Source organism: Ammospiza nelsoni, chromosome 1 (genome assembly GCF_027579445.1).
Source record: "Ammospiza nelsoni isolate bAmmNel1 chromosome 1, bAmmNel1.pri, whole genome shotgun sequence".
NCBI classification, from domain to species: Eukaryota; Metazoa; Chordata; class Aves; order Passeriformes; family Passerellidae; genus Ammospiza; species Ammospiza nelsoni.
In genome coordinates, this window is record NC_080633.1 from 7,264,292 (window position 1) to 7,276,576 (window position 12,285).

Genomic DNA, 12,285 nt, shown 5'->3' on the forward strand with positions numbered 1-12,285 from the left:
CTTTGCCAGTAATTCCTAGAATTTCCTTCTCTCTTTGACTTATGAAAGCTTCTGCAATTCTCAGAAGAACTGAAGCACCAATTGCTCAGGTAGCAAAAGCTATCTGAGAGTGATTTTTGTTTACATAAAAGCAGGATGGTAATTTTGCCCTGCATGTTCTTTTACATGAACTACTATTGAATTAAGAGTCATTTAATGGGTACCTCTTTTATTATCATAAATAAGTTCATTTTACCCACTATGTTCTTCCCCTTTGAACCTGACCTAGAAAAGGGCTACCAGGGTAGGTATTTGTGGGACTCCAACATCAGCCTGGTTTATACTGTGATTTTAATTAATCATCAGTGAATTTCTCTTCTATTTCTTTTACCAAACTGAAGAGTCAGCCTCAACACAGCGTTACTGTAATAAAAATTAAGACAGGTCTACAGAATTAATAAGTGGTTCCTGCTCATGGCAGAAGGGGTGGAAGAAGATGATGTTTGAGGTCTCTACCAACCCAGACCATTCTGTGATTTTATGAACTAAAACATACACAGAGCAGCCCCTCTTTCCAGTGAGGAGAAGAGCATATAACACACAAAGCACATGCAACTATTTCAGTGTATTTGACTGGTAATGGCCATGCAGATCTTCCATCACATCACTCATGACACAGCAGCAGAGTTAAACATCAAGGTAATGGAGATGTGGAAAATTCTAGGTTTTGGGAAACTTTCAAAACCTGTTGGATTATGTTTAATAAAGCATAGTTTGATACCAAAACTGCAAAACCACTACTGAATAAATAAGCAAAACCAGAAAGTTGCATTTCAGAAATAACCTCCAGAATGAAAAACTCAGTGAAGTTAAAATTGATTTGGAATTAACTGATTTCCCCAGCTTTCAAAACACCTGAGACAGAGGTATCAGACAAAAAGCAAAAAAAAAAAATCAGATTTTTGTAAATGGCCCATTTTAAGTGTGCATGATGATAAATGGTATTATTGAATAAGCCTGTAATGGTTTAAATGCAAATATCAAGTAACCTCCTCTTTTGTTTGCTTTCCTCATTACAAACAAATCACCAGAACATAAAGCAAAAATAATAAGATGCTTATAATAATTACAACAACATGCTTCAGTTCTGCTAATTTTTCCAGTGGCTGAGCAGGTAAGAGTCAGGAGCATGAGAAAGAAGAAATTACTCCTTTTCTAATGAGTACATAGAATATTAGTTGCCTTAAAAATATTTAAGTGCATTTCTAAGCACGTATTTGCCACAAATTGTATGGCCAAGTTTAATCTACAAGAAAGCCCTCAGTAGTGTTAATTCTTCCCTTCATTAATTTGAGAAGGAATGGGTGGTAATGATGAGGCCAAAGTATCTGCCTGGATTTTAAAACTGGATTTTGGTATTAAAACACATTGCCAAGAGCTTTTGCCATCGATTCACCCAGACCAGGACTTGCTCTCAGGTGTGTTTTACTTTGCTTCAATGACAGGTTCATCTCAGCGTGGTTCATATAATTGCAAAAGGATGCCTCTATTTCCTTTAATAAGCAGGATAATGCAGATTTTTTTTTTCTCTAGGAAAGGGCTTTTCAGGCTGCTTCCAAGTTGATGAGATTCTGAATTAGTCCAAAAATCTCTGGCAACTTGTGCATGAATAACTTTGCTCCACTGAGAAGTGTTTGTTTCTGGTTCTTCAGTGCTTTGCCCAGAGACAAATGAGTCTGGTCAGAGGAAGCTCCATCTTCAGGAAGTCAATGTGGAGTCCAACAAGAAATGAACTGGCCAAACATCACTGGGTCTGATAAAAATGTTACTAACAACAATAATGTCTAGATAAGGAACTACTGGCTGATTAAATCACCCAGGTTCTTTTATGTATTATCAGAGGCTTCTGAACACTATGGGGAGTTGAGGGTCTGGTGGAAAGCACTGCTGTAAGAGCTGGTTGACATGGTATGGATAGTTAACAAAATAAATACCTAACCAAAGAGATTCAGCAGTCCAAATAAACTTATTTTATTGCATTTATCCCTGATCTGAATCTCAAACACTTTTATGGTGGGACATAGACAGGAAGAATTACAGACCCTAGAATGAGTTGGGATATTTCACAAGTGTTCTCCAAAAAAAAGGGAATAATCAGATAATTAACACAGAGAATTCAGTTTCAACTTAAATGCAGAGCCAAGAAAATATCAAGTACAGAAACTTGCTGAAACTAACAGAAGATGGGGAAAAGAAACAGAAGCCAAGTCTTCATTAGTAGCAAAAGGGCTACCAAACCTACAGAAAGCATATCAGGAGCTTCTTGGTGTATTATTTCTTTCTTTGGATTAGCAGTTTTATATTTGAATATATCCCTGTGCACAAAGCCTCGTGCTTTCCAGAATTTTCTGGTTTGCATATTCTTGGCCATGAGAAACTCACTCATCAGAAGAAAACTGTTCTTACAGAGAGGAGCAGCACAAGAGGATCCAGAGGGGAACTCAGCATTTTGCAGCAAACAGGATTTTACTGATAACCAGAAAGGTAGAAGGTGTTGACAGGACCACCAGGCACAAACGAAAACACAGGAGGCTCCCTCTGACCATCAGGAAATCATTTTTTACTGTGAGGGTTCCTGAACACTGGCACAGGCTGTGCAGGGCAGGCTGTAGAGCCTCAAGCCTTGGAGATAAAAGCTGGACATGGTCCTGGACAGGCAGCTCCGGGTGACCCTCCTGGAGCAGGGCTGGGAGCAGAGGATCCCCAGAGGTCCCAGCCATCCTTAACCATGCTACGATGCTGTGGTGCCAAAAGGATGGGAAGAATGGGCAACCACAACATCAGCTGGACAGAGAAACACCAGTGCAACACCACTGGGGGAACCACAGTGAAGAAAAACGAAGGAGCAGACAGCTGGAAAGACAAATACAAAGCTGAAGAGCAGAACAGACGTGAAGTGAGGAGCCAAAGGATCAGCAAGAGAGACAGGGCTGTGGGTAAATGAAAGGAGTCTGTCCTGAGGTTTACAAGAAGCTGAAAATCTATTGATTCAGTAGAAGCAGTTGTCAACACCCTTTTTTTCAGGAAAAAAAGTTTACTTAGCTCCAAACAGCTCTTTTTTTCCAAAATTCCAGAATTTCCTTTCTCCAATTCCAAATCCCTCCTCCTCTCTTTCCGTCCTTAAGAATTCATCTACACCAAAGGGAACTTAGTACTTGGCAGAACAGGGACAGGGCTCAGGAATTGCTGCAGTTGGCAGGAGAAGCAGCCATACTGAACTGATCAGAGCAGCACACGGCTCACCCTGCTCTGCTTCCAACTCTGCCTCGCTTCACATGTGAGATCACAGAATTTTGGGAAGGGCAGTAACTTGTTTCCCAAACTGCAATTAAAATGACTGTGCCTCAGCATTGCAAAAGAGCCCCTTTGGGAAGAATTTTTGTCTTTTTTATTTATTTAAACAAATATTTCTGTCAACGTTAGAAATGGAAATAATGTTTAGTACTTGCACACTCCCTGCTTTGCTCCCCATAAAATATTTGACAGCTGCTAAACATTTCTTTATCTTTGGTGGGATTATATGGGGCATTTCCTTTTTTCCCTCCCTGAGAGGGGAGTTCTTACTCCTCCTGCATTGCTTCCTTCCCTAAAAGCAGAGCTCATTATACTGAACACAACTTCTCTCATTTTATGAAACTTAATTAAATAAAACAAAACAGAAACAACCTCAAAATCCCAAACTCACACAGTAACAGAATTTCTGATTATTCTCAATGTACGAATCAAACAATGGAAAGGAAGCTAGGAACACAGAGACTCAAAATATGTCATAAATTACATGTCAGGATCCTTAGACAATTAATTTCAACTTCTGTAGTATTATTATATTGTGTTTTGGTTTGCCAACTATTGCAAAAATTTTCTGGGAAGACAACTCTTGGAAAGCAAAGAAAACAAAATCCTTTTCTAGTTGAAGCAGAAATTAATAAACTAGTATAGAAATACCTTTCAATTTAATCTACACAGTTTTAAACAGAACCACAAACTGAGATTATTCCTTCTCCCACACTTGTGTACTAACTCAGGTAAGTGCTTAGAGTAAGTTTTATAGGCAGCAGCCTATTCAGATAATATGATTAAACCTCTAGCAAGTCACATGGTGCCCTGCTTTTAAAATAACATAATTGTGATTCTGTCTCTATCAAACTGCTCAACATGATAATGCTCTTTCAAATCTATTTTTGCTCCCTGAAAAATGGGATTTCAGACATATGTATATTTACTAGGTATCTTTTCAGTGAGGAGCACAGTCTGTAAATCCATCCTGGGCTCAGCACTGAGGTGATGCTGCCTCACTTCCAGCAGCAGAACTTCTGGGGTCTTGGTCCATCAGGATTTCCATCACGCTGCCCACACCTTCAGAAATGGGTATCAGCCACCTGTGACACTCAGGACTATTCTGATGAAAGATAATGGAGAGACTTATCCATATACACTCTCAGAGCCTTAAAATAATTATGTATTCTTCCCTCTTCTGAATCAGAGACTGCTCTCAGGTTTCTGTCGAGGAACTTTGTTAAAAACAAAGCAAAAATAAAATACAGCTATCACTGAATTCTCAACACAGCAGTGTACCAGTTGAAAGGTTTGAATTTATTTTTAGGTTTGTTTTTTTTTTTTTTTTCTTAAACATATTTAGAAAAATTTATAGAACTTATCACTTTAAGGGGACAGTTTTTGCCCCCTTCACTGACTTTCATAAGAATGCTTCTACCACATAGGACAGGAAAAGTAATCATCATCATCATAACATAGTAATAATGATGTAGTAACAGAATTAGAACTAGTCCTCCTTTACACTGCACTGTTTTTCTATACACAAATACCTGCTCCAACTTTTCCACTTAATATATTAATTTATTAGTCCATTAACTAGTAATTACCTACTTGTAGAAGCTGCAAAAGATCACCCAAGTTCAGTACCACCAGCATTTTTATTTGCAGGGGCAGGAAAACAAAAGGTAGGATAAAACAATGAAACATCCCTGAATTAAGCTTTAATTTAGGCTCCTTCCACATGCCATTAACACTTGAATTCAACAGAAGTTGTGACTACACACTCCAGGCACTCCCCAAAGCCTCAAGTCACAAGCACCAAGACTTCCCAGCATCATTCCACATCCAAGGAGGAAGCAAGTACACACAAAGCCCATCCTCAGGAGAATTTCAGCCTCCTCCTCCTCCTCTGTGGCTTTCACCACAGCAGCCAAGCTCCTGCATGGCCCATGAAAAATGCTGCTGCAAAAATGGCTCTTTTCAGCTCCTTTATTTGTTGTCCCCATAAATGTGCACTAAGCACAGCCCTTGTCTTCATCTGTAAGGGCTTTACAACTTCACCTCCTCCACTCAGCAGCTTTGGGAGACCTGGACAGCTCCCTTAACTCAGCTGGCACTTCCATGCCATTCCTGCCCTGACCAACAGCTTCTGCTGCTTGTGCTTCCTTCCACAGCTCTCATTACACATACAGGGCCACCTTATTAAATTTATAAATCCTTAGGTCTCAATTTTCATTGAGCATTTTTAAGCCTTCTTTCTGTCAAACCAACAAACTTCTGCCAAGTGGCCACAACATCATCTTTCCTGATGGGTTTCATCCTTCTGCACTCAATCCCTGGTTAAAAACAGGGAAATGGCTACAGACACGTGCCTGGCAAGGAGATGACAGCTCTTCACCATGGCCTTTATCTCATGTGCTGGCTCATCTGTTTGTCTCTTTAGGCTCCTGAACTGCCAGAACAGAAATCACAAACTGTTTCTACAGTACTCAGTCCAGAACAATGAGCTCCCTCTGGTAACTGAAACATTTTGGTACCACCACAACAAATATTTACCAAAGCAAGAACAAAGATTTATCCTGTTTCCTAAGCAGCAGCAGGAAGCATTAGCATTTGGTTATCCTGGTTATCCCTTTGGTATATAGTCTGCTGTAGTTAGCTGAAGACACAGGTCAATAAGTAGTAGTGTATTTTGGCAGGTATTCCAAAAACAGCAGCTGCCACTTCAGAGCATTTATTTTTGTAAGATACAGCCTTGCAGAAGTAGGAAAAAAACCTCTACATATCTACACTACAGAGAGATTCCCATTACACTATTTAAAACTAATAGCTTCAATAGCTTTAAATTAAATATCAAGGTTTTTTCCTTTTAATTCTTCCCAAATGGCACATCTCATACTACAAAATGGAAGAACTATTTCTTGTCTACCAAAGTTCTGCATAACTAAATGCATTTCTGAGAGAGAAGCAATACCCAGAGAGCATCAGCACTATATTCTCAGTACCTGTTTCCACAGTGTTTTCTGTTTCTGCTGCCTCCAAACCATCCATACTGTCTTCATCCTCCACTGCAGTTTTTCCTCTACTCCGAGGCCTGCAAACATAAGGAAAAACTCTTTTTAGACTGAAAGCATTTGAAAAATTATTAAAAATGTAAAAGCAAGTGTAAAATTCTTAAAAGTGATTTAAATCTCTTCATTTAGAGGGAAGAATGTCAGCACTTAATTATGCAACATTGAAGCTAACCCATTACTTCAGTCTTGTACAAACTGGAACCTTCCTCCCCTTTTTCCCTGTTCTAGGTTTATGTCCCCAGCAAGGTACACTTGAATCAGCAGTTGGCCCTTTAATTTTATCTGATTCTTCTTACAAGAAAAACACAATAATGAACTTTTATTGTTGTTTCTGATCAAACAACAGGCTAACTCAGCCAGATTTTGACACAAGCATCCTGTCTGCTCCATGTAAAATGTAACTATAGACAGGTAGGAGAGAACACCATCCAAAATCTGGGCAGCAGCTACTATAAAATAGAGACTGATCCACACAGAGCACCCTTGGAAGAAATTTCCATAGAATAATAATGATGCTAAAGCAATGAAACTGAAATACACATTATTTTCAGTGAAACAATACTTTGACACATGAAGTAAAATGTTATGAGAGATGACTAGATGTCATCACATTAAAAAAGTCATCACGTGAGGACAGCCTGTCAAAACTAAACTACCTGGCAGATTTGTTTCAATTTCAACCAAGGTCTGACGGAAAGCAGACAGGTTTGTGCCACAAATTCCAGCCTTTTTTCCCTGCCTGGCTCTTCAGTAACTATCACGGTGGGCTGTTGAGAAGCCCAGGCATCCAGATTCCCAGCTGTTCAGCAGCCCATTTGAAAGGGAGCCAAGAGCTTGGCAACTCGCCTCCCAAATTTTCAGGCTACTTGGCAACCTGCCTGGCATGCTGACGGAAAGCCTGGGAGACCCTGGGAGCTTCTGATTCCAAGTACACAAATTTTGAGCAGTTTGGGGCATCTCAGCAGTTCCGATGTCCAGAGCTCCCAGGCAACCATTCACCCAACCAACACGCCTTGAATGGGCAGGCCAGCACACGGGCACCCCGCCTCCCCCCCAGACAAAACCCCTCCAGTTCCTCTTTCACAGAGCACTCTGAAAGGTTGGGGTTTAGTTCTGCACTGGGGAGAAAAGGTTTTGGTTTTTTTTTTTTTTTTTTTTGAAGCGATTAAATCATTCCAAAACCAGCATTTCCTTTTTTTGTGCAGTCTGTTATAGCACTTTGGTCCATCCAAACTATTTCCGCAGGACTGGAGCTGCTAAATCAGCTACAGAAGAAATGCTATCGTGCAATGCCTTTGGCTCTCTTGGATCAAAGATCTGGGCAGAGCTGGAACCATCTCTGCAATCTGTGCAGGTTGCTCTCCTGCTAGAAAAGGATTGACTCCCTTGGACTACCTAGCAAGACAACCCCTTCAGACTGTGCTGGGACCATTTTAGTCTCTGTGAAGGAGGAAAGCAAGAACTAAGAGGCTCAAACCAAAGCCTGAAAACCTCCCACTCAATTTACAAAGGAGATGGGTGAAAAGGAAAAGCAAGAAGAGATTAAGGACAGGAGGACTTTTCTTGGCATGCCTATAAAATTTGCTCAGGACAATGCTGAAAAACGTGAGCACAGATGGAACCCTAGGGATTCCAAGGTTATTGCTCCCTTTGGCTGCTTACCCATAAGCAGTGACAGCACACCCACAACACACAAAATAAGTAACAGCCTTCTTATGAGAGACAGAATCATCCCCTCCACTTATTTGCCACTTTACAAGCTCCCAGTGTAGTCTCTTAAAACCCACGTTTCACAAAACTTCCAATCAGAATAAACTGCACAATGACCAGAAGAAACTGCCTTGCACTCCTCCCTGCATCCACTGCATCAGCCCATCCAGGAGTACAGTGACCAGTGAGCTGGCCTGAATGGGGACACGTTTTGGAAGTGGGAATGACACAAACACTGCGGGCAGCAGGATCTGAGATGGTCACACAGATGGATTCCCATTTGTAACAAAGAGTAGGGAGCAGAGCAAATGGAATATCACAGCCACTGGATAGAACAGGCTCTTAGAGCAAGACTGAGTTACAGCAAGGAGGGTAACACTCCTCTAACACTGAGAAAAACAAAGCAGCAGGTAAAGAAGCCAAAGGCTTTTAAGCATTAAATTTCTTGCAGTTCTTCACAACATCCCAGCACATCTTCCAGCACCAGTGAAAGGACAGGAATGCAGGTGAGTGAGAACAGTTCCCTTGCTGCAGAAATGCTCAAAAGCTTTACACAACACAATCAGCTAAGGACAGGGATTATTTCTAAATCCCATCCCAATTATTCTTCTACCAACTACCTGTCTGCAACGAAAAGTTTCAACTCCATACTAAACAAGGATTACTGTAAAATCATCACAAACATAAATGATAATTCTACTTTTTCACAGATATCCCTTCTCAGTATTCCCCAACACAACCCTGGAGGCAAAACTTGCTGGATAGTGGAAGATGATGACTGTTTATGTTTATTTAATCATTTACAGATGAGTTTAGATTTGCTACTGAACTACAGTTCATGTATTAAACACCAAAGTACCTCACAAAATCTTTTCAAACATTTTGTTTAAACAAGAGCAGTATTCGTGCCTTGAACTCTCTATTTTATTTTAGCAACCTATTTAACACTAAGGAAAAACAGAGGTTCCAATTTATTAAACAGAGCTGGTTCTTTCAGCAGAAGATATAACCATATCTGGTGCTTCCTTGCTATTCCCCTTCCCCAAATATTCTACAAAAAAACCTTCTTAATGTTGTGCAGGTTTTAAATAAAACTGAAGAAACAGTGGAAAACATGGTAGATTATATCATTAACTCATTTTTGCTGCTTACATTCATTTCCCAATCATCAGAAGAGATTTTATAGCCTACAAATTTATGTTTGGCTTAGAGCAAAAAAATAATTCAAGTCACAAAACAGTGAAATATACACTGTACTGACAACTATAATTTAATGTTTCCACAACAAATGCCATTTGAGAAGGCCACACAGCACACCTAATCACTGCAATCAGCATTTGTAATAAGAATGGATTGTTTCTTGTTATTTGCACTAAGTTTAAACATTTTATTTAATAGTTTTATACATAAAGCTTTTGGCTGGTTTGCATAACACTGCATTTTTCCACTGACAAACCCTGTTAATTTTTTTTTTCTCTACACTTATTTCAATTTGCCCTTAAATACAGAGGGGAAAGCAGCCTGTGCTCCATTCTTTGCCTTGCTTTCTTCTCAAGTTCATCCTTCTGAAGAAAGATGTGAGAAGGAAATAGGGAAAAGATGGCATTGAGGGCCAGTTTTTACACACTTAAAGCAATTATGAAACAACAGCCCATGACTACTGCCTTTCACCCACACCAAGCCAGGCAGTCCTGAAACATAATTGTTGTATTGGACACCACAACCTCAGCCCTGCTCTAGATCCTGCAGCCCAACCCTAAACTCTCCTACCAGGAGGAGCAACTCCATCACCCTGCAGAACCCCCAGCAGCTCAGAAATACTGAACACGGCCCAGCCACATCTCCTGCAGCTCACACCAGACCCAGAACAAAATGTACAGGCAGAGCCTGACCAATGCACACTCTGGCAGAAAACAATAAATATTAGGCAGTGGGCAGGCAGGGAGCTTGGGACGGGCTGAAGGGCTGCCAAGGTCCCTGCCAGGGCTTCCTTGCCTGCCTTTTTCCTACAACAGAGGTCAATTTAGAAGGAAAAAAATACAAGAGCATGTCTGTTTCTGCTCAAAAGTACAGATCTGCTGAGAGAAATGCAACTTCTTGAAGTGCTTAAAGCACGTTCAGCATTTCATGGAATAAAGTCAACAACAAAGACAAAACTATACTTTTTTATTAATACAGGACTCCATTTGAATATAATTACTGTCTACAATAATTTTACCCCTACTCCAACAAAATAGAGTAATTTATCAAAATCCTTTGTGACCTACTCTTAATTTTTTTTATCAATTAGCTTTTTTAGCTAATGCCTTTCATTAATCTCCATCTTTAAATATACCACGGTAAACAAAAATCTCGTAATTCTTCTCTGGGTAAGCAACTAATTAAATTTAGCCCTGAGGGGGAAGAAAAGCCCAGAAAAAACCTTTCACAGGGCTCAGCAGAGCATTAGGTACTCCCTGTGCACAGGGGGAAAGCCCTGCTGAGGCTGCCTCAAAGCCCTGAGGACTTGGATACCACTGGGAGATCACCAGGTACCCGAGCAGCTTCTGCTGAATGCACAGAGGGCAGCATGGGAGAGAATGGAAAAGTCTCTTATTCACCTGACACTAATGAGACACTGTTTATTTTCTTCTCTTTTCTGCACGATTGGGTTGTTTTTGGGTTTTTTTTGGTGTTTTTTTGTTTTTTGAAAAGTCACAGCAATAGCACCATAACTGGACAAGTACAATGTAGGTCAAAAGTACATCTTGGATCTTATTCTTTCCACAAAGTGATCAGGGATAAGGCCATGGGCCAACATTTCCTGGAACACATGAAATCACTGACAAAGCTACTATCCTCAGATGCCTGTCACTGCCAGGACTAGTTTATGATTACCCAGAAGTTGCTGCCAGACTCCAGTTTCTGAAAGTCTTCCCTAAGTTGCTACCAACAAACCCACGTGACAGCTCGTTCAACACCATCTATCAAAACTACCCTACTCACCCCATGCATTTTGTTCCAGGCTTATAAAAACAGGTACACGTGATCCACTCAAGAGCTGACTCCTTGTTTTCAAAATGTTGAAACCTCTACATCATTCAGAAAAGAAACCACCTTCTTTCGTATGCTTTGCAAACCATGGAGCAAACTGATGGCAGTAAATACATAAAACAGGGCTAATAACCTTAAAAAGCAGTGCAACATCTGGGATACAGTAACATCCTAAACCAGCACAGATGTCTTGTTAAACGAACATCTGTCCACAGCCTTACTCTGGAAGATGGTACAGGAATGATTTATAAAAAGGTTCAATTAGTGCTGCCATCAGCAGGGCTAGTCACAAATTAACGTTCACAGGCACTTCCACAAGTGAAAGCCTTACCCTCTTTTCAAGAATCTTTTTAACAGGTGTGCAAAAGCCACATGCTCCCACTACACTACTACTGAACCGTGGAGTCCTAAATACAGCTGTAAAAGTTTAACTGTGCTTAAGTAGGGGCTAAAATACTCAAGGTTCAGCTGGTAGCCCCAAGCGAAGAGAACCACAGCAAGCAAGAATCATTCATGGAAATACCTATGAGGAAAGATGTATTTTTTTTCCCTCTCTAAACACTACTTGATTACTTCTAAGAGTTGAGAAATCTTTATTACTTCTAAGAATTGAGAAAATTCTACACCCAAGTCTCAATAAAATGAAGAGCACAGCTCTGGAAGCAAGGAAGATGCCATCTAGCTAGAATAAGCTTCAACAGCCCTAAACATTAACAAGGCTAAAATAGGAAACTCACTCCTATATTGACTCCAGCTTCAAACTGATTCTGATTTACAAGATTTTTCACAGGATTTTTTAATTGAGCTATCAGGTAACAGGTGAAAATGTTTTCTGCATTTGGCCTCACTCTCCCCTGTATTTTCTTTTGTACATGGTAAAAAAATAATGCAACATGTAGTTTATTCCTATTTACCACTTATGTTATATATGTGTATACTAAAGGCTGAGGGATGCTGATGCGTGGGAAAGATGTGCAACAGAAACATGGCAAGTGAAAGGTGACAAAAAGTTGACCGTTTACTAATAGAGAGAAGTGAAAACTTTCTTGTTTAACATCTGCAGAACCAGACTTTAATCAAGATGTCATTGAACTAGCACAAACTTCAGTTTCATTATTAAAACATCTCAAAAATACACTTGATATTGCCTATT

General features: G+C 40.1%; 1 protein-coding gene across 2 annotated transcripts in view; it reads right to left on the bottom strand.

The window, feature by feature from the left end:
• KMT2C (lysine methyltransferase 2C) overlaps positions 1–12,285 on the bottom strand; it is a 187,666-nt gene that overhangs the window by 135,171 nt on the left and 40,210 nt on the right. For both annotated transcript variants that reach the window (XM_059469749.1, XM_059469741.1), the window contains exon 2: positions 6,321–6,409. In XM_059469749.1, the coding sequence (XP_059325732.1) occupies positions 6,321–6,409 (89 nt within the window). The remainder of the gene's footprint in view (positions 1–6,320; positions 6,410–12,285) is intronic.